The 25,721-nt window shown below is 44.6% G+C and overlaps 1 protein-coding gene across 2 annotated transcripts in view; it reads left to right on the top strand.

The window, feature by feature from the left end:
* The window catches only part of FAM193A (family with sequence similarity 193 member A), a 59,087-nt gene extending 34,088 nt beyond the window's left edge, over positions 1 to 24,999 (top strand). For both annotated transcript variants that reach the window (XM_075261031.1, XM_075261024.1), the window contains 13 exons: positions 1,403 to 1,645; positions 7,820 to 7,973; positions 8,058 to 8,237; positions 9,325 to 9,573; positions 12,343 to 12,541; positions 13,115 to 13,387; positions 15,236 to 15,518; positions 16,029 to 16,215; positions 17,359 to 17,592; positions 18,039 to 18,188; positions 21,397 to 22,207; positions 23,218 to 23,299; positions 24,108 to 24,999. In XM_075261031.1, coding sequence (XP_075117132.1) covers positions 1,403 to 1,645; positions 7,820 to 7,973; positions 8,058 to 8,237; positions 9,325 to 9,573; positions 12,343 to 12,541; positions 13,115 to 13,387; positions 15,236 to 15,518; positions 16,029 to 16,215; positions 17,359 to 17,592; positions 18,039 to 18,188; positions 21,397 to 22,207; positions 23,218 to 23,299; positions 24,108 to 24,201 — 3,139 coding nt within the window. In that variant the 3' untranslated portion in view covers positions 24,202 to 24,999. The remainder of the gene's footprint in view (positions 1 to 1,402; positions 1,646 to 7,819; positions 7,974 to 8,057; positions 8,238 to 9,324; positions 9,574 to 12,342; positions 12,542 to 13,114; positions 13,388 to 15,235; positions 15,519 to 16,028; positions 16,216 to 17,358; positions 17,593 to 18,038; positions 18,189 to 21,396; positions 22,208 to 23,217; positions 23,300 to 24,107) is intronic.
* The last annotated feature ends 722 nt before the right edge of the window (positions 25,000 to 25,721 follow it).

The raw sequence follows: 25,721 nt of genomic DNA, 5'->3' as shown, positions 1-25,721 counted from the left end.
TTGTTGCAGATTTAGTTGCGTGTTGTTGTTTTTTTTTTTTCCTTCTTCTTTGGCTCAAAAAACCGCAACAAAATCTGCAACATAAAAGCAACATGACCTATCTTCACGCGGATTCAGCAGCTGAGTTAGCTGTGGCTCAACACTCCCTCCTGATTAGGCCCATTCATCTGGGCCTGATCAGGAGCAGGATGCCACAACGGTATGCTGATGCACCGCATCCCGTCACAGCTAGCCGCACAAAAAAAACATAGGCAGAATTTGATCCTCTTCATTTTCTGCCATGTGAAGTTACCCATACAATCTGCTAGACATTCCTGGGACACTCTTGCTGTGTGTGGGTGAGCATTATCCTGCAGAAAGATATGTTGTCTCCCCTGTCATGATGGGCCGCAGGATGTCCTGTACACATCAATGAGCTGTTAGTTTCCCCAGTATCACTACTAGTGGTGACACTGCATCGGCATCCCATTGTGGCTAGCTGCATGGGAAGTCACACGGCGTAAAAGGTTTCCGCCGTGTGACCATACCCTAAGACTGCTAAGACAATACAGGACCAGTACGTAGCTGTCCAGTATTCTCATTCATGACACCATTGCAAAGGTAATGACTGACACATAATGGGTGCCGTGACTTCGGATCAAATACTTGTTGGATCAAATGATCCTCCATACTGGTGGAACCTGTTCACACAGTGTGTGCGGGCCCTCACATATCCACTGCTCCTAACAACTAGGTCAGAATAGTGTAGATAGCGGACACTTAGCCAAAACAACCATCCTTATTCTCTATCCAATGACGTGTCTCCTCTCTGTCAACTGGAAAGAGTGTCTGTGAGTTCGCCATAGAGGCAACTAACAGTCAGCGATCTCTAGCCCTAGCCAGAAGGTACACTACCCAAAAGTAGCCTCTCCGGTTCTTTTTATAAGGCAGCAGAGAGACATATGCTTAGAACATGTCTTAGAATGCAGATGTTAGGGTAGGTTCACACTACCGTTATTCTATATCCGTTGTTCTCATCCATCACAGGACAGACAGTCCCCTCTGTCCCATGTCAGTCTACATTCACGTCCTTGTAAAAACATGGCTGATGCTTTCTTCTATTTGAACAATAAACCTGAAGTTGATGGCCATTGCTCTCATCCTATGACAGATGACAGCAACAGACGGTAATAATGGTAGTGTGAACATAGCCTTAGAGCTGTTCTTGGCATCCATATTCTTAGAAAGCTGGCAGGATGGATGTGTAGTAAATATTCCGGTGTGTGAAGACTTGTGATTTGTATGCGTGCCGCTTTCTGCAGCGTCTATTTATGGAGCGTGTAGTGTCGCTGTTTTTGATTATCGCCTTCTACAAAAACGATGATTTATTTAATCTCCCTGACTGACTGTGTTCTGCTGTCAGGTGCACCTGCGATGACTGCAGCCTCTCTCACATCCTCACATGCGGTATCATGGATACGCCTATCACAGACGATATCCACCTAAATCCGTTACCACTACAAGTAGATGCCACTCCAGATTATCTGTCAGAGATCCACCCGCCCAGCATGTCCTCTGCCAGTTCAGGGTCCGGTCCCAGTTCTCCCATCACTATCCAGCAGCATCCAAGGCTGATCCTTGCAGACAATGGGTCTGCACCCACATTGTGAGTTTTTATTATGCATGTGTGCTAAATGTTATGTACTGATTTTATTCATGTCCCCGTTGCAAGCCTCAGACTGTACTTGTACTTTAATCTCGGGATTTTCAGACGCTCGGCAGTCATTGGCATTTAAAGAGGCGTTTTTTTTTTTGTTTTTTTTTGTCTAGCATCCTCTGGGCCCCCAGCTATTGTGAAACTACATTTCCCGACATGCACACTTACTCATCTGTTCTCGAAACTCCCAAGAAGTCACAGGTGCATGCTGGGAGTTGTAGTTTTACAATTGCTGAGGGCTCGGACACTGATCCCTGTTATTAAGCAATGTCCTATCTTTGGGATATGCTATCACTTTATCAGTGGGGGGCCAGACCTCTGCAAATCCTGAGAATAAAGGGGCTTCAGCTTGGATTTCCCTGCGCAGCAGGAAAAAGTTTCGGACTCTGGATTAAAAATACAGTTTTTAAAGTATGTTATTCAATTCATTTTTGTACAGTTTACATGAAGATGATGACTAATTTTTTGAGAATTAGAGGATCTTTACTGCGTCTGACCATAACAGTCAGCCATTTATGAAATAGAGTCCGGCGGTGAAAAAATAGAGGCTTTTGCCTACTGACTCCATGTTGTGCACCCAGGGAACAGCTCCTGTGCAGAACTCTGTGTCTCCATGTTGGCAGACAGCTGGCAAATCCAGTGCAGTGTTAGGATAGGTTCACACTAGCTCTGAATGACGGAAAGCCAGTCCTCTAAAACAGCGGTCACCCACAAACCCCATACACCATGTAGGACTTTGCTGATTTTCGGCGGAATCTGCGATGAAGTCTACCACGAAGACTGACACAGATGTGAACCTATCCTAATCTTGCAATCTTACATCATCTTCTTCCTTGCTAAGTCTGAAATAGAGAAGAGATGAAAGGGAATGTCATTTGCAGAATGAGACGACAGAGAATTTGGTTGTATTCTGTTGCCATGGAGATGGTGTCTGCGAAGAAGCTGTAAGGCACACAACTGTTGTAAAGACTTTACCTATAATAGAGAACCTATTGCTGCAAAATGTTGTTTAGTCCTAGCTGTGTCCCCTAAGGTGCACAACTATAGTGGGGTATATTGCTTTGTGACCGCACCATAATGTACACCGATAGCTTTGTAAGCCTCCCTTTCAAATGGAGCAGAAGAAATCACCATTTTATAGTCATGCCTTATTCCACTTAGGGCTGTGGAGTTGGGATCCAGGTTTTGGGGGAGAAAAGTGGTTTGACTCCAGTTTTGAATTTTTTAAAATTTGATATTGTACAGTTATCAATACAGTGAAACCTCTGCAGAAGACCGCTCCTTTGAGAAGACCCTGCCCTTAAAAAGGATGATTTTTGTTTGCTTGTTTTTTTGGTTGTTTTTTTTTGTAAAAGATCACTTTCACTCTCATTAGACTCCATAGTTAATAGTTAAGTCTCTATAAATGGACCACTCCCTTATCAAGCCAAAGGCATTCTTGGGGGGTTCACAGGTTGCCTTTAAAGTTCGGATTTTGGCCTAGGAAATGTCAGGAGAAAAATGGAAAGGGGAGCTTTGTTGGTCTAGGAGCCAACAGTGTGAGAGAGGTAGCCATGCGTTCCAGGGATACCCTGCTGGGACCAGGAGAGAGGAGAACCATGCTAAGGGGTCAGCGTGCGGGGCAATGGGAATGAGAATGGGCAGCCATTCCTGCTGCAAAGAATGAGAGCAAAGTCTTGAGGGGGACCGAGATTGATGGGTCCATCCTAAACTAGGAAATATATTGGTCACCAGAGGAGTATCTAAAGCGTTGAGGGCCGCCTATGGTTGTGTGTGTGTGGGATGGAGTGGCTTGTGTACTATACTATGGCTGTTTCATCAATACCATTGCCACTAGTACTAGTACCAGACCTGGTCCGGTATAATATACTGATGTGATGATACCTGGTCCAGTGTAATATACTGGTGTCATATCTGGTCCGGTGTAATATACTGGTGTCATACCTGGTCCGGTGTAATATACTGGTGTCATACCTGGTCCTGTGTAATATACTGATGTCATACCTGGTCCTGTGTAATATACTGATGTGATAACTGGTCCGGTGTAATATACTGATGACATACCTGGTCCGGTGTAATATACTGATGTCATACCTGGTCCTGTGTAATATACTGATGTCCTACCTGGTTCTGTGTAATATACTGATGTGATACCTGGTCCAGTGTAATATACTGGTGTCATACCTGGTCCGGTGTAATATACTGATGTGATACCTGGTCCAGTGTAATATACTGGTGTCATATCTGGTCCGGTGTAATATACTGGTGTCATACCTGGTCTGGTGTAATATACTGATGTCATACCTGGTCCAGTGTAATATACTGATGTGATACCTGGTCCAGTGTAATATACTGGTGTCATACCTGGTCCGGTGTAATATACTGGTGTCATACCTGGTCCGGTGTAATATACTGATGTCATACCTGGTCCGGTGTAATATACTGATGTCATACCTGGTCCGGTGTAATATACTGATGTCATACCTGGTCCGGTGTAATATACTGGTGTCATACCTGGTCCGGTGTAATATACTGGTGTCATACCTGGTCCGGTGTAATATACTGGTGTCATACCTGGTCCGGTGTAATATACTGGTGTCATACCTGGTCTGGTGTAATATACTGGTGTCATACCTGGTCCGGTGTAATATACTGATGTCATACCTGGTCCGGTGTAATATACTGATGTCATACCTGGTCTGGTGTAATATACTGGTGTCATACCTGGTCTGGTGTAATATACTGGTGTCATACCTGGTCCGGTGTAATATACTGGTGTCATACCTGGTCCGGTGTAATATACTGGTGTCATACCTGGTCCGGTGTAATATACTGATGTGGTGATACCTGGTCCGGTGTAATATACTGATGTCATACCTGGTCCGGTGTAATATACTGGTGTCATACCTGGTCCGGTGTAATATACTGGTGTCATACCTGGTCCGGTGTAATATACTGGTGTCATACCTGGTCCGGTGTAATATACTGGTGTCATACCTGGTCCGGTGTAATATACTGGTGTCATACCTGGTCTGGTGTAATATACTGGTGTCATACCTGGTCCGGTGTAATATACTGATGTGGTGATACCTGGTCCGGTGTAATATACTGGTGTCATACCTGGTCCGGTGTAATATACTGATGTCATACCTGGTCCGGTATAATATACTGGTGTCATACCTGGTCCGGTGTAATATACTGATGTCATACCTGGTCCGGTATAATATACTGATGTCATACCTGGTCCGGTATAATATACTGGTGTCATACATGGTCCGGTGTAATATACTGGTGTCATACCTGGTCCGGTGTAATATACTGATGTGGTGATACCTGGTCCGGTATAATATACTGATGTCATACCTGGTCCGGTGTAATATACTGGTGTCATACATGGTCCGGTGTAATATACTGGTGTCATACCTGGTCCGGTGTAATATACTGATGTGGTGATACCTGGTCCGGTGTAATATACTGATGTCATACCTGGTCCGGTACAATATACTGATGTCATACCTGGTCCGGTGTAATATACTGGTGTCATACCTGGTCCGGTGTAATATACTGGTGTCATACCTGGTCCGGTGTAATATACTGGTGTCATACCTGGTCCGGTGTAATATACTGGTGTCATACCTGGTCCGGTGTAATATACTGATGTGGTGATACCTGGTCCGGTGTAATATACTGATGTCATACCTGGTCCGGTGTAATATACTGGTGTCATACCTGGTCCGGTGTAATATACTGGTGTCATACCTGGTCCGGTGTAATATACTGATGTGGTGATACCTGGTCCGGTGTAATATACTGATGTCATACCTGGTCCGGTACAATATACTGATGTCATACCTGGTCCGGTATAATATACTGATGTCATACCTGGTCCGGTATAATATACTGATGTCATACCTGGTCCGGTATAATATACTGATGTCATACCTGGTCTGGTGTAATATACTGATGTCATACCTGGTCCGGTGTAATATACTGATGTGGTGATACCTGGTCCGGTGTAATATACTGGTGTCATACCTGGTCCGGTGTAATATACTGATGTCATACCTGGTCCGGTATAATATACTGGTGTCATACCTGGTCCGGTGTAATATACTGATGTCATACCTGGTCCGGTATAATATACTGATGTCATACCTGGTCCGGTATAATATACTGGTGTCATACATGGTCCGGTGTAATATACTGGTGTCATACCTGGTCCGGTGTAATATACTGATGTGGTGATACCTGGTCCGGTATAATATACTGATGTCATACCTGGTCCGGTGTAATATACTGGTGTCATACATGGTCCGGTGTAATATACTGGTGTCATACCTGGTCCGGTGTAATATACTGATGTGGTGATACCTGGTCCGGTGTAATATACTGATGTCATACCTGGTCCGGTACAATATACTGATGTCATACCTGGTCCGGTGTAATATACTGGTGTCATACCTGGTCCGGTGTAATATACTGGTGTCATACCTGGTCCGGTGTAATATACTGGTGTCATACCTGGTCCGGTGTAATATACTGGTGTCATACCTGGTCCGGTGTAATATACTGATGTGGTGATACCTGGTCCGGTGTAATATACTGATGTCATACCTGGTCCGGTGTAATATACTGGTGTCATACCTGGTCCGGTGTAATATACTGGTGTCATACCTGGTCCGGTGTAATATACTGATGTGGTGATACCTGGTCCGGTGTAATATACTGATGTCATACCTGGTCCGGTACAATATACTGATGTCATACCTGGTCCGGTATAATATACTGATGTCATACCTGGTCCGGTATAATATACTGATGTCATACCTGGTCCGGTATAATATACTGATGTCATACCTGGTCTGGTGTAATATACTGATGTCATACCTGGTCCGGTGTAATATACTGATGTCATACCTGGTCCGGTATAATATACTGATGTCATACCTGGTCCGGTGTAATATACTGGTGTCATACCTGGTCCGGTGTAATATACTGATGTCATACCTGGTCCGGTATAATATACTGATGTCATACCTGGTCCGGTATAATATACTGGTGTCATACATGGTCCGGTGTAATATACTGGTGTCATACCTGGTCCGGTTTAATATACTGGTGTCATACCTGGTCTGGTGTAATATACTGATGTGGTGATACCTGGTCCGGTGTAATATACTGATGTCATACCTGGTCTGGTGTAATATACTGGTGTCATACCTGGTCCGGTGTAATATACTGGTGTCATACCTGGTCCGGTGTAATATACTGATGTCATACCTGGTCCGGTGTAATATACTGGTGTCATACCTGGTCTGGTGTAATATACTGGTGTCATACCTGGTCCGGTGTAATATACTGATGTCATACCTGGTCCGGTGTAATATACTGATGTCATACCTGGTCCGGTATAATATACTGATGTCATACCTGGTCCGGTATAATATACTGATGTCATACCTGGTCCGGTATAATATACTGATGTCATACCTGGTCTGGTGTAATATACTGATGTCATACCTGGTCCGGTGTAATATACTGATGTCATACCTGGTCCTGTGTAATATACTGATGTCATACCTGGTCCGGTGTAATATACTGATGTCATACCTGTTTAATATGTTAAAGCATACTTGCCTACTCCACCTGCGTTCTGTGTACATTCTCTGCATGGACCTCCCCTATAAGACCAGTTTTTCTGTACTAATTTCGGGGTGGTCGTCTCAGAGGTTTCACTGTATTGTGTCATTTCGATACATAGTTTGTTGCATATTAACAGGAGTACAGTCACTACCTACATTTTGGGATTAGTCAGTCATATATAAAGGAGTCTGAGTTGGTTTAGTCTACTGACTCCACAGCCTTGGTTCCTCTAAGAATGTAATCGGTCACTGTATACAGACCCCATACTTTGTGCATGGACCCTAAGGTATGCATGCTGTGATTTGGATCTATGGCTTTTGTGACTGGCAATATTGGAAGTTCCTGTATTGCCTCTCCTATTTAGTTCATTATAGTCCTCCTCCTAAAATTATAGGAATAACCCAAAGTGTGTTGTATAACCCAAAGTCTTGTAAGGCTATATTTATGGTGGAACGTTAACCAGATTCCTTTTGTTTGTAGTGGTAGTGATGATGAAGATGGTGCCCCTTTATCAGCAAAATTTGCTGATATTTACCCCCTGAACAACTATGATGACGCTGATGTTGTGGCTAACATGAATGGTATTCATAGCGAGCTCAATGGTGGTGGTGAAAACATGGCGTTGAAGGACGAGGTATATCACTTTCTATGGCAACTAGGGGTATGTAGTATTTCTTGTCTTTCATAGAAAATAAAATTTTTCTGTTCTCTGCTTTAGTCTCCTTCAGTAAGCAGCACAAGCAGCAGCTCCTCGGAGGCCGATGATGAAGAAGCTGATGGTGAGAGCGGTGGTGAGCAGCCAGACATGTCAAAAGAAGACCTTCATGTTGGGAAAAGGTCACCTAGAAAGGAAAGCGCTAAGATGGATAGCCCCCCTCCATCATACCTCAGCCCACAGGTGATGGATGGCTTCATTCCCTACTCAGTAGATGGCATACGTATCCTATGAATTGTCTTTAATAACATAGCGTCCACCTTTGTGGTTGTGCTGCCACGTCACACTTACAGTTTTAGGTACATAACGTTTAAAGGGTATGGACACCGTTTCACTTTTTTTTTTTTTTCTTTTTTTTTTTGTTTATCTCTTCCTAAATGCAAAGTTAAGCAGCTTTCTTAATAGTGGTTATTAAATATATCCTAGCGTTTTGCTGCCGCAGAGTCAGTTTAACTCCTTCACTTGGCTGGCTATGCTGCTAAATATGTAGATACAGCAGCACGCTGCTTCTGGTTGTCTTTGCTTTCTGCTTTTGCCTGCCAATTACCAGCGTTTAGAGGTAGCCGCAGGTAAGTGGAAGTGGTTGTACATGGCAGATCATAGTGGAAAAGGGCCGAAAGTATCAACATTACCAGGGAGGGCAGATCACACAGGCTGTACATAGAGGGAAAGGCACACGCTAATGAGGCAAATTACAGAGGGGTAGAATAACGCAGACTGTTATTGGATAATGGAGAGAACCCACAACAGGTGGCGGGAGGTTAGCACTGTTTGGCATCAGGGTCTTCTCTTCCTTGCGCTCATGAGATTTCTTATGGTCCATGGAAGTTGTCGTCTGTACAGGGATGAAGCTACATTGAAGCAGCAGCATCTGGGACACACAGATCCAATATTTTATTGGAGAGAGCACCGCACACACAAACACCATAGTGAAGACTTTGTCTCTTGGCCAGGCATTTAGAATTTTTTTATTTGTATAGCGCCATCATAATCCGCATCGCTTTACAGACATTGAAGGTCACTGTCCCATATAGGGCTCACAATCTAAATTCCCTATCAGTATGTCTTTGAAGTGTGGGAGGAAACGTGAGTACTTGGATGAAACCCACACAAACACGGGGAGAGCATCCAAACTTCTTGCAGATATTGTCCTTGGCAGGATTCGAACCCAGGACTCCAGCACTGCAATGCTACAGTGCTAAACACTGAGCCACCGTGCTTTGGTATTCCCTTACAAAAGGTCTAACAGCACTTTTTTTTTGCCTTCTAGGTGGAACCCATACCAAATACTTGTGAGTGTCATGTCTGTAAACAGGAAGTGTCTGGTCTTTCTCCATCCGCACTGGTAGCCGGACGTCTCCCAACTGGACACCAGTTTGTTAATCCTGACAAGCCAGCACACCCGGCACTTCACCTGTACCCCCATATTCATGGACATTTACCTTTACATACAATCCCCCACTTGCCCAGACCTCTAATTCACCCCACACTCTATGCCTCTCCGTTTGCACACAATAAGGTAAGAGCTGCGATCATTCATTCGCATAGGCAGATTTTTGCTGCACTCTACAGTATATATGATCAGTAACTGTCCTACAAAAGTACCAGTGTCTAATAATAACCGTATCGCGCCAATACTTTACAGGGACTTGTAACCTTAATACAGACTATGAGCCTCTGCCTCAAAGATATAGGACTGCTGAACAAAGTTTGGTGAGGGTCAGTTTTACATGGATCATTTACCGCTACATTGAAGGGTCAGCATTTTTAAGCGCAGCATCTATGGTTTGTATTGAACTGAACTTGGAATCACTATATGGTTGTCTGACATGGTTTGGCACACCATCAGTTTTGCTGGTGTATTTGCAATGTTTGCTTCCTCTTACAGCAGTGATTGTGATGTTTAATAATAATAATTTTTATTTTATAGCGCGAACATATTCCGCAGCGCTGTACAATTTGTAGGGTTCAAATATAGACAAAGATACATTACAAAGAAAGTCATTTCATACAATGGGACTGAGGGCCCTGCTCGCAAAAGCTTACAATCTGAGGTAGAGGAGGTGACACAAGAGGTAGCAGGGGCGATATTGCTTATACAGTGGTCAGACAATGTTGTAATAGAGGTTACTGTCATTACACAAACATAAAAACTTTGAGCCGTCACCAGTCGTGTCCTTTAACATGTGGATGGAGCTTGGACATATAAAGTTAGCCTGAGATGACATCATATCATGTGGGGTAATGTGGGAGCGGGGACAGAGGAGGGTTAAATTTTGGGGATTCTAATTATAGTACGGAAGGGTTTACGTTAGAAATTGTGATAGGCCTGTCTGATAAGATGCGTCTTTAGTTTGCGTTTGAAACTGTAGAAATTAATCTGATTGTCCGGGGTAGAGCATTCCAGAGAAGTGGTGCAGCTCGGGAGAAGTCTTGTATACGAGCGTGGGAAGTTCTGATAATAGAGGATGGAAGTGTTAGGTCATTGAGTGAGCGGAGAACACGGGTTGGGCGGTAGACAGAGATGAGAGAGGAAATGTAGGGAGGTGCGGCATTATGGAGAGCCTTGTGGATGCGAGTGATAACTTTATATTTTATTCTATAATGAATAGGCAGCCAGTGTAGTGACTGGCACAGACCAGAGGCATCGCTGTAGCGTCTAGCCTGATAGATGAGCCTGGCCGCTGCATTCAGAATAGATTGTAGAGGGGAGCGTTTAGTGAGGGGAAGACCGATTAGTAAGGAGTTACAGTAGTCAAGGCGAGAGTGAATCCGAGAGACAATAAGTGTCTTTAGAGTATCTCTGGTGAGGAAAGGGCGTATTCTGGAGATGTTTTTGAGGTGGAAATGACATGAACATGCGAGTGATTCAATATGAGGGGTGAAGGAAAGGTCTGCGTCAAATATGACCCCGAGGAAGCGGGCCTGCTGCCTAGGAGTTATAGTAAGGCCTGAGACTGCAAATGTTACGGACACCAGAGCCTCAGACGTTTGATACCTCAGGAAGAGCCTATTGATCTTAAAGGCACAGCAAGGGTTGTTAACAGAGAAATTTTTAAATCTGCTCTTTAACCCATTGAATGGCGTAATCAATGCTTATTACAAAAGGGAGAGACTTAAGGCGGGGACCTGCCTTTAATGGCATCACAGGAAGTCCTGGCGATGATATCACAGACCCTATTAGTATGAATAACCCAGCCGGGTCCATTGACAACCTCAGGGCTGTCTGACCATATTTCACATTGCTCTTACAACTGCCTGTGCACTATTAGCATGCAGACGAATGTATATACCCGGTTTCCCCTGAAAATAAGACAAAGATGCGCTATTTCTTATTTTCAGGGGATGTCTTATTTTTTTTCAGTGAAGAAGAATTCACATTTATTGCTGAACAAAAAAAAAAATTAACGTTCCTGCGTGCACTATTATGCCCCATAGTGGCCCCTGCACACAGTATTATACCCCATAGTGGCCCCTGCACACAGTATTATGTCCCACAGTGGCCCCTGCACACAGTATTATCCGCCATAGTGGCCCCTGCACACAGTATTATCCGCCATAGTGGCCCCTGCACACAGTATTATCCGCCATAGTGGCCCCTGCACACAGTATTATGCCCCATTGTGGACACCCTTGAGCAATTATTATACTCTGGGGTTGTTTCAGATACCAACATAAAAAGCACTGTCACTTACCTATCCCCGGCTCCACTGCAGTCCTCGGTGGTGTCGGCCATCTTCAATGACCTCCGGGATGTCCCATGACCCGGGACGTAGGCCTGGTTACACAACTAGGCCCAACGCCTGTCTGGAGCCTGGAAAGGTAAGTAACAATGTTTTTTATGTTCCCTTACCTCTCTTGGGCCTCCGATCATTATACTTGGGGGTCTGAAAAGACCCCCGATTATAATAATAGTGTTTGTGGAGCCTGTGGCATCACTTACCGATCCCGGCTCCTGCCAGGATCGGTAAGTATATAGGGCCCGTTACTGTCTGGAGTAACTCCAGCCGGTAACAGACTATTTAAAAATTAAAAAAACCTGTAGTGGCTGTCGCTGGGCCTTTGGCACTCCAGTTTGGACTACAACTCCCAGCACATGCTTTGCTGTCCTCTGAATGCCCATAACAATGAATGGAAGATGCCTGAAGTTCTAGTTTCACAGCAGCTGGTGTGCAGAGGGCTCCTTACCCCTGCTATAGGCCGTTCATGTCTGACACATTCTGTTATCACATCTACTTATGGCCCTTATGTTTCTGACACCTAGTGATGGCTTTGTTTTTTTTCTTAGGCCTTGCCCCCTACAACCGTACAGAACCACACAAATAAGCACCAAGTGTTCAATGCCTCTCTACAAGATCACATATACCCAACCTGTTTTGGCAATTCTCCCGAGTGGAGCAGGTCAAAATTTATAAGTCTATGGAATTCAGAAATGATGAACGAGAAAAACTGGAACGGAACGTCTTTTTTACCCGACCCCTTGGCTGGTAAGTTATCAGAGGGGCTCTTTACTGTAGATATTTGGCATGCTTTGTTGGTTGGGTAAATGGCTACTTTCTGCAGACGACATTGTTCTTTTAATATAGCTTTATCAGCCAACACTAGAAGGAGCTTGGAAATATATTGCATAATGTGAATATGTTGTGGGGGGGTTTACAAATCAGGTCATGTCAGTGTTCAGTTGCCATTTTGTTAATTTTCCGATTATCCCGAGACTTTGGGCCAGACTAGGGCATAAGTTATACTAGAAATCTGTCACATAATTCAGGCATATTTCTGCTTCCAGCCCCGTATTGTGTACAGAACGGACGCCGGAGGTGGTTCTGTACAAATAGGAAGGTGTTTATGACCTATTCTGACCATAAAATTAAGCCTGGACAACCCCTTTAAGACCGGCGACTGATGCTTCAGTCTTAATACGTCTGCTCGTTGACTTTCAGCAGTGTGGGAGCTGCAGGCAGACACACTATCATCCTAATACTCTATAGGTATACAGGGTTAATAGATTTTTATCGTTTTTACGTTTTTTTTTTTTTCATATTTTATTTTTTATCTTCTAGGAGGGGATATATTAGGACCAGCACTCCCAGAAATTAGACCGGAAACTCTTCCTACCACATCCAGCAACGAGACGACAACGGTACCGGATGTCAAAGAGAAGAAAAACACTGCCAAAAAGAAATGTCTTTATAATTTCCAGGATGCCTTTATAGAAGCAAATAAGGTGGTCATGGCAACCTCGTCCGCCACTTCGTCCGTTTCCTGCACAGCCACCACAGTACAGTCTAGCAGCAACCAGTTCAAAGTGTCATCCAAGAGGCCTTCTTCTATAGGTAAGGGGGGAGCCGTACGGACAAGACGGTGGGCACGCGATTCTTCTAGACATGGCTGTGTCTGCATGCTATACATGACGGCAGGGGGGTTTCTCTGGTTTTTGTGGCTATATTCATTGCAGAGCTTTAAGGGAAACCAAACCCTTAACCCCTACAGGCGGTTTATATTATGACATGCTGCATAGAATCGATTTATGTAAATGACAAAACTCTGTCTGCCACTAGGGGGCACCTACTGTATTTGTTTATGCAATAAACACTATACCAGCCAGAAGCGCCTAAGCACCCTCTGGTGGTGGCTGCAGGAAGCCTTTTTTTCCCCACTTCATAGGACAGTGATGTCGTGTACATTTGTTATGCGGCCTGTTTGCAGCTTGGTCTTGTTTAAGCGAATGTGGGCTGAGCTGCAATACCATACGGTCACTATGCAATGCAGGGGTCTCAAACTCAACTCAGCATGTGGGCCGCAGAGCAAGATCCCAGCCAGTCGGCGGGCCGCACCGCGGCAAATTTAACTCCACCCACTTTTATGTTGACTCCGCCCATTCATTTTTCATGTGCCCCCACACTGTATAATCCTCCTACAGTCAGCCGTAAACTATATGCCCCCCTCCATCTTTCCCCCAGTTACATATACACCCTTCATCTGCCCCCAGTTTCATGTCCCCCCATCTCTGCCCCCAGATTCATGTCCCTCCATCTCTGCCCCAGAGTCATGCCGTTCTCCCCCCATCTCTGCCCCAGTGTCACGAGCCCCTTCATTCCAACTCAATGTTTAAAGAGGACCTTTCACCATTTTGCCCACAGGCAGTTCTATATACTGCCGGAAAGCTGACAGTGTGCTGAGTTCAGCGCACTGTCAGCTTTCCCGATGTGGGCCCAGTGTGAAGAGCTTACGGTCCGGTACCGTAGCTCTTCTATGGTCAGAAGGGAGTTTCTGCCACTCAGTCAGAGACGTCCTTCTTCACAGCACAGCCAATCGCGCTGTGCTGAGAGAGCCGGGAGGAACGCCCCCTCCCTCCCTGATAATGCTCGTCTATGGACGAGTACTGCGAGCAGAGGGAAGGGGCGTTCCTCCCGGCTCTCACAGCACAGCGCGATTGGCTGTGCTGTGAAGAAGGACGTCTCTGATTGAGTCGCAGAAACTCCCTTCTGACCATAGAAGAGCTACGGTACCGGGACCGTAAGCTCTTCACACCGAGCCCACATCGGCAAAGCCGACAGTGCGCTGAATTCAGCGCACTGTCAGCTTTCCGGCAGTATATGGAACTGCCTGTGGGCAAAATGGTGAAAGGTCCTCTTTAACACACGAAAAAACACTTATACTCACCATCCAACGCTCCCCCGCCGCGCTCTGCAGTTTCACTAATAGACCTGTAGGCGCGATGTGATGATGTGACGTCATCACATCGCGCTTATATGTCCACTAGCCGGAACGTAGCGGCTAGTCACGCTAGGGACGCCGGATCCGCGCTGAATACATTGCGAGATGATTATATCCACTAGCCGCTAGTGGATATAATCATCTCACAATGTATTCAACGCGGATCCGGCGTCCCTAGGCTTGTGCGGGCCGCACAAAATTGTTCGGGGGGCCGCGAGTTTGAGACCCCTGATGCAATGTATACACCGTGCTTAAAATTCATTGAACGAACCAAAGCGCTCACCTGACAGATGTCTGTGAGGGTCCTGCGCGTCATAACCCAATGGATTTGTTATTGATGGCCTATCCTAAGTATAGAGCAACAGTATTAGAATCATAGAAACCCCTTTAACTATATTGTGACACGTATTTGCCAGAAGGCCATTGTTTTACTGTTTCTTTTTTAACATTCTCCATCCTATCAGGTGATGTATTTCACAACATCAAAGAAGAACATAGGCATCCGTCTACACCAGTTGCACCTAGAAACAGTCCGACAAGCCTAGCCGCTCTTCCCTCCCTGTCTCCTGCTACACACCCATCAGCCTCCACTCCACACCATCCAAATATTAATCCTCAGCCCTTTCCCAAAACAGCTGCCACCGCCCCTGGATTTGTGGATCCTCACTTAGGTTTCTGTCCCTCCACGGCTGCTCCTCCAACGTCTGCTACAGACAGCACTCTTAGCGCGCCGCCCAGTGTCTGCAGGTAAGGAGTTGCACGTCGTTCCTGCTAATCCATTGCTCTAATGTTGCATGCACTTGTGTATGACATGAGAAATTGTTTAGAAATTTGAGTTGTCTAGAGGTAGACCATCTGCATCTCCAATGGTCCTCTTATTCTTCTGGGAAATATGAAATTAACTATTGGGTGTTACCATACCTTGTCAGTAGACTGTATCCCTACACAGTCTAAAAATGCAAGCATAAATTTCCAGTAAGAGTAACAGAGGAACGGTACAATGCAGCGTTAAGATACTAGAGCAATTGTTTTATTGGGTGTAAAAGTATATAGTAAAACATACATGTCAGGGGCATGACTGGTCCTCTTTAATAATATGGTGACCACAGAGCATGCCCACAACTTTCTCCTATAGAAGCCGGTGAATCCAGTCTCCACAATCTAGATTCAGAAAACAGGTTAAAAAGGAATGGTCATCAATAATTTTAACTTTTTTTTGCATGCATTATCTTTAACCAAGATTGACTTGTGTTCCAGCGATCCTGACTGTGAGGGTCATCGGTGCGAAAACAACGCGGCATACGATCACCAGCAGTACGACGGCGAGGAGAGTCAGGACGAAGACAGCTGCTCAGAGCACAGCTCCAGCACATCCACATCCACCAATCAGAAAGAGGGCAAATACTGTGACTGCTGCTACTGCGAGTTCTTCGGACATGGAGGGGTGAGTCTCATATATAGATTATGCCTTCGTATAAAGCTGCCCCATCAGCCTTGGCTCGGATGTAGGTTTCTGTTGTGTTCCCTGTCCTCATGCTGCTTCCCTGCACTGTTGTGAGGGTCAGGAGAAGGGGCAGCCATGTCCAGAGAGTGCTCTTCTTCAGTAGATATTTGTGCTTGTGGAACAATACAGAACCCCTTCTCATATCTTCGCTCCTCCAGTCATTTGTATGGGCCCCCTGCAGTGAGTTACGGCCTGAACAGGTACTAAACACTTGTTTATATGGGCTCTGCAAAATGCTGCAGTGTTCTTGAGCAACCTTGTCAAGTAAGCAGCATCAAGAGAGACGTCCATACCCTTCATCACATCTCAGGCTTACACCGGCCCACTTATAAGAACAGACTACAATGAGCAATCGTTTTCCTGACTGAGCAGCTTTTCTCATAGTAAGTGGAAATCTGAACTAGGGAAGGGCGTATATTGGGTAACCCAGTCACAGGACCTTCTCCATGTATAATCCCGTATGTGACAGGCCCATGACTACCCATAGATTTGATAATGGGCCTTTTTATGGGCTTTGCGTGTTTAGTCCTATATCCAAATATGTCAGATTCTTGCAGACTTTTTCTGTCCATGTCAAGAGCTCTGCTTGCTGTCATTCAATAGCATTGCTTAGTGTTTAGGTCCAAGGATCTGAATCCATCTTGGTCACATGATGGACACATAGGAGCAGGGCTTGTGACAAGGCACTACTCTGTAAGGTCTGTTGACATGTTCAGGATTTAGGTGTGATTCTGCACCGTATCCAGTCCGCTCACATTTTGCCTCCAGTGTAAGCGCATAGGGTTGTTTTATATGGTGGTCTCAAATTCCCCACAGTTATGTCCATGCCATGGTCAACCATATCCAACTTGTCCATTCTTCTCCAGAACACATGCATGCTCGGACAAGGGAACAGCTGTCTGCAGGCTGGCCTCTTCATTTTGGAAGAGACTTCTGGTTTTGGCTCATATTCCAGGACCTCTCCATATAGAGCAGATGACTGGCCTTCAGTGGGCCGTAGTTGACGTTTTGTGTTGCATGCTTCAGTTATGGTACAGATTTCTGACCGTATATTTGGTTAATGCTATTTTTGTTATTCTTCAGCCTCCATCAGCGCCAACCAGTAGGAATTACACGGAAATGAGGGAGAAACTCCGTTTACGGCTAACCAAGCGGAAAGAAGAACAACCCAAAAAGCCAGAGCAGGTCACGGAAAGGGATACTGGCGTGGTCGACCATCGAAAGGTAGAAGACCTAGTGCAGTTCATAAACAGCTCCGAGCCCAAACCAGTCAGCAGCTCACGGGCAGCCAAGCGTGCAAGGCACAAGCAAAGAAAGGTGAGCTCATCACTATTGTCCAAGCACTGCATAACCCTGTAGTCTCACACATAGGATGACACAAGTGCATGTTGTACTTGCCACATATATATTATATATATAGCCTTGTGCAGAAAGCTCATAGCTGTACCATATTTAGTTTGTGCACCATACACCCTTGCTGTTTTTGTATGTACACGTATACAGCCACAGTGCACATTTGTGATGTCAGCCAGACCTGTTGTGCCTGTGCTGATGGAACCTGCCCTCCATGATGGAACTGAGCCTCGTGGTAGCATCTAAACCTATCCATGTGGAGGTCAGTCTGTTCCACAGCAAGATTTATACAATGAGTCCGCAACTAATATATATTTCTGCATATTTTTTATTTTTTATAACAATTATAAATATATATATAATATTTTTTTTATGATTCTAATATAATTACCCATGTGCTACCCCCATAGGAGTATGGGGCGAGCCCAGCTATGAATATTATTGTTAGCCATGTGCTTGGCTCAGAGGGGAGCATGCAGGGATCCTGCACCAGCACGGCTGAGGAACGGACTGACAAAGCAGAAGCTGAACCGGACCGAGAACGACCGGAAAAGCAGCAGGTTAGCATCTTGGCCAGCAGTGTCTGGAAGCATCCTTAGGTGCAAGGTACCAAATAGTAACACAGGTTACAGTATCTATTCCTGCTGTGCTCTACTCCTAATGTTCACACCATCAGTACCCAGAGTAACACGTACACACGATCCACTTGTACGATGCCCCCCCAGCTATACACAGTGGCAAACTAAGCTGATGCCTGCCTCTACTACAAGCTTTGTATATACTTCAGACTTGATACCCATGTCTATCCACATATATATGCCCATTTTATAGCCGGAATGCATGCAACTTATAGTAAAGGTTGCAAATGTTGCCCATAGATCTCTGTTGATGTTTTTGCATTGCTTAATGGCATAGCCTGTGGCAAAGCAAATGGTACATTAGCCTGGTAGAAGGGTTTTTTATTTTTTGGCATTGGTTAAATTCATGAGTCTATGGGCATTTTTAGCAGTTCAGCTGGGAGTATATTCTGGAACATACACTGAATGTAGACTAAGACGATATGATCTGCAGGAGGATCCCCATTCTTATCCGCACCTTCATAAACCGTTCTTCAGAGCACAAATCTCCCAGAATTCCCTCCTGGTATTCTGTCACCAGAACCCAGTATGTCAACCCAACCTTGAATATGGGTTAGAGTCACCTGAATCAAACTGTATTAGGGGGCGTTCACACTACTGTTGGTGTCCGACAGCTAGTGTCCGCTGCTAATGTCCGTTCAAAATCTTGTGGGGACATTAGGAGCAGACACTAGCTGTGTCCATGACATATTGCATTCATTTAAATGGCGATCGGGTGTGTTGTTTTACAGTCCGTGTCTGTTCTTAACTGTCCGTTCCCAAAGATGTCCCGACTTTTCAAGCGGACAGCAAAAACCTACATGTCGGGTTTTGCTGTCCGACTTTTCAAGCGGACATCTTTGGGAACGGACAGTTAAGGACAGGCACGGACAGTAAAAGAACGCACCCGATGTCCGTTTAAATCAATGCAAAATGTCACGGACACAGCTAGTGTACGCAGCTAATATCCGCGCAAGATTTTGAATGGACATTAGCAGCAGACACTAGCTGTCGGACACCGACGGTAGTGTGAACGCTCCCTTACTGTTGTGTTTCTGTCTTTTTGTGGCCGCGATATCACCATTTTTGTCAATATGATAATGAGCTCTTTGAAGCAAATGGGGGCTTGCTACTTACTACCTTGGAGTGAGCAATGCCCTCGTTGCTCCAAAGAGCTCATTTTCAGATTGATAGAAATTGTAATCTCAGCAACAGAGACACAAATTCACAAGGGGCGTTGGGTGACAGACTCCCTGGTTAGATGGTTTCTTGGCACCAATACTAGACATGGTTTGAGGTCTCTCTAAGTCTCCCTAGTTCAGGAGAACGCTGAGAGACCTTGGAGAATAGGTGGTGAGGGATAGTGTCCATTTAAATAAAAAATAAAAATGGCCGCCTATCATAAATCGTAAACAAACACTAATGGATGTAAATGTCTGTTTTAATCCATTTAATGTGAAAGTTAAAATAAATGGACACTTGAACATCCATTATTGTCAATGTTCATTATTATACAGTCCATTTTCTGGAAGTTTTTTTTGTTTTTTGTTTTTTTGTTCTGATTCTGAGCATATGGAGAAAAAACGGACAGAAATAATGGATGGTATAACGGGCGACCGCCATCTCTTAGTCTTAGACTACAATGTAAAATAAAAATGGACAATTCACATCCGCCATAAGTCTGTTATTTTGAACGGAGCCAAAAGTCTTGCACCCCGTGTTATTATCTCCGGTGAAATAAGACCTGTAACGGATTTGATTAAAAAAAGTGACACTAATTTTTTGGCTGATCAGCCCTTGAAGAAGATAGTGTCTGATTCTTTGAGTCTTAAAAGTTATGTCCACCTTTTGCATCCTCTGAATAGACCGAAAGTGATAAAGCAACTTTGCAATAAGTCTTAAATTGTCATTTTTGTTTGTACGGCCCTGTGCACACTCTCTCCATGGTAACAGACAGCAAATACATTACGTAGTGTAATTGTGCAGTCTCGTGTGTGTGTATGTGTGTGTGTGTGTGTATGTGTGTGTATGTGCGTGCGTGCGTGTGTATGTGTGTGTATGTATATGTATATGTGTGTGTATATATATATATATATATATATATATATATATATATATATATATATATATATATATAATATGTGAAACTGCAGAATTATTCTTTGCTGTCTGTTACCATGGAGAGAGTCTGCACAGGGCCATAGAAAAAGGAAAGACGTGTGTGTGTGTGTGTGTGTGTGTGTGTGTATGTATATATATATATATATATATATATATATATATATATATATATTGCCCTCTGCTTTGTACTAGCGTACATTCGGTAGGTTAGCTGGATTTAGAGGGGAGAGAGACTGTAATAGGTGCAGGATCAGTCTACGTAAGGTAATGAGTTGTTTACCACAGACACGTATGGGTCTGTATAGGTCCTGTAAAACCAAACAGTAGGAAACTTTGGATTAAGACCTAGTGAAAAGCACTTTGCTTTTTCATTTTTTTTTAGCGCACCTCAAAATAAAAAAATCTATTTTGCCACGCAGCTCATGAAAATCTCCTATGGTTTCTAGAAAGACTTGTCATCTTTATGGCAACAGACGACAAACTCAGTGTAGTCAGATATTGCAGTCATATTCCCCATTCTTTTGCTTATTCCTTACATTCTGACTGCCTAGTGAAGTGGAGGTCAAATGGAGCAACCTAGAAGACTTTGGGATTATATTATATCTACGTTGTCTGTTGTGTCTGTATCCGCTCGTTCCATCTAAAAAAAAAAAAAAAAAAATTTCAAAAAATAACACAATTGGTTAAACGGTGCATACCCTAATCCGTCTTTTTTGATGGATCCATCAGAAGAATAGGTGATTGCGGATCCTTTTGCCTCCGCTTGCCCCCTTTATCACCCATCCTTATTTCATCCAGCCTTACCGTGACAACGCCTACTTCTTCGTAGGAGATGGTGAAAGAAAAGTGTAGGAAGTTTTTTAATGGAAATCTGTTGCAAAGTTGCTTCAGTTTTTATTTCCAACAATATAAACTGCAGATGGGCAGAGCCTGAAATTCTTTAATTTAGGGTCTACTCTTATGTATATGATGTATAATGAAGTGTATCTGTCGGTGTGATAGTCTTATATATTCATCTGTTCTTACTCAGCTGGAAGAAAAGGCACGACAGGAGGCTGAAACCAGAGAACGGGAAGACTGTCAACTAATAGAAGAGCAGCGGCAGCGAGAGGACGAGGAGAGGTTGAAACTGGAACTTCAGCGACACCAGGAGTGTCAGGCCCTAAAGAAAAAGAAAAAGGACCGATCTAATAAGGACAGTCATAAGGCAGATCGACTCACACATCACTCTCACCCCAGTAAAGAAGCCACCACAGAAGTACTTCCCAATGGGACCCTAGAGCAGGAAACCGTATCCGTTCCACTTCCCACAAGACAGTGTCACAAAGCTGAACCCAACCCGTTCCTAGAGGCGGTGCACGAACTGCCCAATCACACAAATGGCAGAGACTTGAAGTCCTACTCCGCTAAAGAGGTGAAGGCAAAACAACAAGAGCAGCTCTCCCTCCTCCTCGACCTGGTCCAACAAAAAGAAAACCATGTCAAGCAGAAGCCGAAACCACAAGTCCCAAAACTCAGCCCCGAACAGGTTAAGAAATCTGAGGCGCCCAAAATGGCCGAACTCCAACCAAAACCCAAGAACCAAAACGAAGCCAAAGTTCGAGCAGTGGAAGTCGCCCCTTTGGTGGAGCAGAAGAAAGAAGAGAAAAAGATTGGGAACGGTAACAACAAGAAACAGCTAAATTATGTAAAGGAGGAGAAGACACCAGCACCGTGTGAAGCCGCCATCATTGGGGAGCAGCAGAACAACAAGCCACTGATCCCTGCCGATTCCCCCCAGCCCAAAGGGAAAAGCAAGAGGAATAAGAAGAAGAAGGGAGAAAAAGTCAATAATTCTATTGGTAAGTCTCTAACAAGCTGGCGGAGAAGTATTAAAGGGACAATAAACCTAGACACGAGCGCTAAAAGTAAGCGAAAGTCTTAGTTATGGACAGGCTTGTAACGGGTTACGACAGGGGTCTAGGCAGATAAGAGAGGGCCTTTAGTAAAATGTTGTATGGGATTTGTATGGACTTGCCTAGATGACAAGAATAGTAAGCATACACCCATCCTTAAGGAGAATGGCAGTTTCCAAGTGTAAGTATACATTTCCAGGAGGAATAATAGAGGGGCAGCACAGTTCTAATAAAGAAGTTCAAGGATTGATATTTTATGCAATACAAGTATTGACTTAAATAGATGTCAGGATGCTGCAAAAGGGGAAGCCTGGACTTAAGCTACTTATGGCCTATCCTCAGGTCTCTGAGAGCTGACCCCTGGACCAAGCCGATGTACATAGCCACTTCCATCCTATACGCTATGCAGGGCTGGAAGCAGAAGGCTCTTTGTATATCTCCGGGCGCTGCTGTCACTGCATCTATGTGCTCATTGAAATCAGTGGGGGATGAGCTGCACCCGTACTTCTGATCGGTCAGGGGCCAGCTCTCAGACCCTCATTGATTAGGTGTTTAGGGTCTATCCTGAGAATAGGCATAAATAGCTTAATCCCGGACAACCCCTTTAAGTCAGTGCTTTCACCCCTACTGCTAATACTAATCTTGCTCTTATGGACGTAACGTAACTATAAAGGAGCAGTCACACACTGCAGATTTTGTTCCAAGAACTTTGACTTTTCTGCAACTGAAAATCAGTCTCCTGTAAGTGAATTTGGTTGTTTTAAAGCTAAGCCCAGGGATTTCTACAAGCTCCAGTCATATGAATGGGTCTGATTTTCAGTCGCAGAAATTTTCACAAACTCTGCAGCGTACGAGGGCTCCCTGATAGAGCTGCACTGTATATCTTGCAGCCTTCAGATCTGTTCTTGAAGGAATACATTACATTATTAGAACGTTGCTTCTGTTTTGTCTTCTAGATGATGTTTTTCTTCCAAAAGACATTGACCTGGACAGTGTTGAAATGGATGAGACTGAACGCGAAGTGGAATACTTTAAGAGGTGAAGAACTTTATGACTTGTTTATGTGAGAGATTTCATACGTGAGATTTACGAGAACAGATCGGCTGTTGCAGTAACCATCGGGGGCCGCTAGTGGGCAGGCAGTGCACACAGCACCCTTGCTTTCCAAGTAATAGGACCACTGCTGTGCAATGGATGGGCTGCTGCACCAGTCTTGTTACTTGAATAGAGGCGGTGCTGTATGCGCTGCCCATCCATTAACCGTTCAAGCACCTCAATCCTACTGCAACAGCAGATCTGTGCCGGGTCTAGACTTGAATCTTCTATTCCCTCCCCATTGGCCTGGTGTGGAGCCCGTCCCACTGAGCAGAGGGGGGAACAATCCTTACATAGGGTCTGAGATGCCCAACAATAAAGGATCGCCCCTCACTTGTGTAATCTCTGACCACTTTATACATCGAGGAGCTTATTTACAGCACTTCACTACTAGTAAAGGGGTTTTCCAAGTTTAGGTGTTTCTTATTGATAGGCCATGCACACTGATTCCTGGAAAAAACCCTATAATTTTCTCCGGTTTCTGATCTAGATATGCCACTTCGGCTGTTTGGACAGCAACTCCCTTTGGCAAGCCTCAGTGGCTCCCCTCCTGTATCTCATGAGCTAGGTGTCTGCCTTTCGTTGATCTTAATGTGATTGCTAGTTCTTGTGCAGGGTGTGACCATCTTGGTCTGGCAAAGGATTATTTACAAGCTTATTAACCTTAGTGTCTATTGTTATCTCTGATTAATCCTTTGGAAAGTTTAGTGAATTTCCAGGTTCAGTTCTTTAACGCTTTGTTTTTTTGCAGGTTCTGCTTAGACTCGGCACGGCAGACCAGACAGAGGCTGTCCATCAACTGGTCCAACTTCAGCCTGAAGAAGACTACCTATGCTGCACACTGACTGTGGAAATGTGTAAAGGGGGAGGGGGTCACTCTGCAGGAACCGATGCCACTGGTTTATGCCCTGCTGTTCTGACCGCTTTATCAGGCCCCGAGCCAGTGCTGCCTTGCCTTGTCCCCAGTGCTGTGTGGATCTGCACTGAACCCCCCTCAGCCCCCCGACGATTTTCGCTGATCTGAAAGAAAAAACGAATATGCCACTCTCTACCTGAATTTGTTAGCTTGTGTGCTTGTAGTCTGTGAGTGAGACTTTGGTTGTAGCAATACGCTCTCTTCTAAATTGCCTTGGCGTCAGACTTCTGAGACTGGTTCCTTGGGTTGAGTTGAGGCATAGCTAAGTTGCGTCATCCAGGATGGCTCATGTCACTTCTGCAGTACGCTACGTTTTATCACACGGACTACTGGCGAATACGGAATGGACTTCATACCGCTCATGTAATCTTCACCGCTCCGATCCCATGGGGGAAGTACTCGTAAACGGACAGACGTTTCTCAGCTCACATACAATCTACTGTTGAAAAGAAGCGTACAAGATACGCTTTTATTTGTGTTTTTGGATTCCCCCCCCCCCCTTTCCCCAAACTCGTAGCCGGCTTGTGTAAGAATATTTGCAGAATGAGGATGTTAACAGGAGAAGAAAAAAAAACAAAAAAAGGAAAAAAAAAATACTCACACTATCAATCTGTTATAGAGTGTATAATTGTATTAACACTGACGCCCAAGTGGCTACTTTTTTAACATATTGTTAAGTAATATTAAAATCATATCTTTCTTTTTGAAAGATGGAATACATTAGTATGGCAGAAGCATGGTCTGTTCCTGTGTGCTTCTTTTTCTAGGTTTTTTTTTCCCCCCAGGGTACGTTCTACTGTGGACAGGGTTGTTTGCTATGCAGCTGTCTGGTTGGGACAGGGTTGGCAGCCAGGCAACGACATGGATTGCAGCCAAGAAGCTATGAGGGTAGACAAGGTGGTCCTCTATGGAAATATGATGTGGACAAGGTTGACTGCTAGGAAGCTATGAGAACAAATGGGATTGATAGCCGCCCAGCCATCAGGGGGAGCTCTCTGGCTATCTGGTTAGACAGGCTTGGCTGTAGCATCCAGACAAACAGGGTTTGCAACTAACGTTAGCCTTTGGTTCTCCGTCATTCTGGACCTGAAAGATGGCGACCTTGTCTGCTTAAAGGGATTCTATCATTAAAATCACATTTTTTTTTTTTATCGATCACATGTAGGAATAGCCTTAAGAAAGGCTGCTATTCTCCTACCTTTAGATGTCTTCTCCATGTTGCTGTTCGGTAGAATTCCCGGTATACATCTGTATTCAAATGAATTTTTTTGCAGCACTGGGGGCGGGCCCCAGCACTCAAACTACACTGGGGGTGTCCCCAATGCTGCGAGAGAAATCTCCAGTGCCGCCTCCATCTTCTTCTGGAACGCCCTCTCCCTGAGTCTTCTTCCGTCCTGGGTTTCAATCTTGTAGACTTCGGGCCTCTGGCAGAGCCGACTGCGCGTGCCC

The sequence above is a fragment of the Leptodactylus fuscus genome, chromosome 1 (genome assembly GCF_031893055.1).
Source record: "Leptodactylus fuscus isolate aLepFus1 chromosome 1, aLepFus1.hap2, whole genome shotgun sequence".
Taxonomy (NCBI): domain Eukaryota; kingdom Metazoa; phylum Chordata; class Amphibia; order Anura; family Leptodactylidae; genus Leptodactylus; species Leptodactylus fuscus.
The sequence above is the reverse complement of the archived record's forward strand: the minus strand, read 5'-3'. Positions and strand labels throughout refer to the sequence as shown.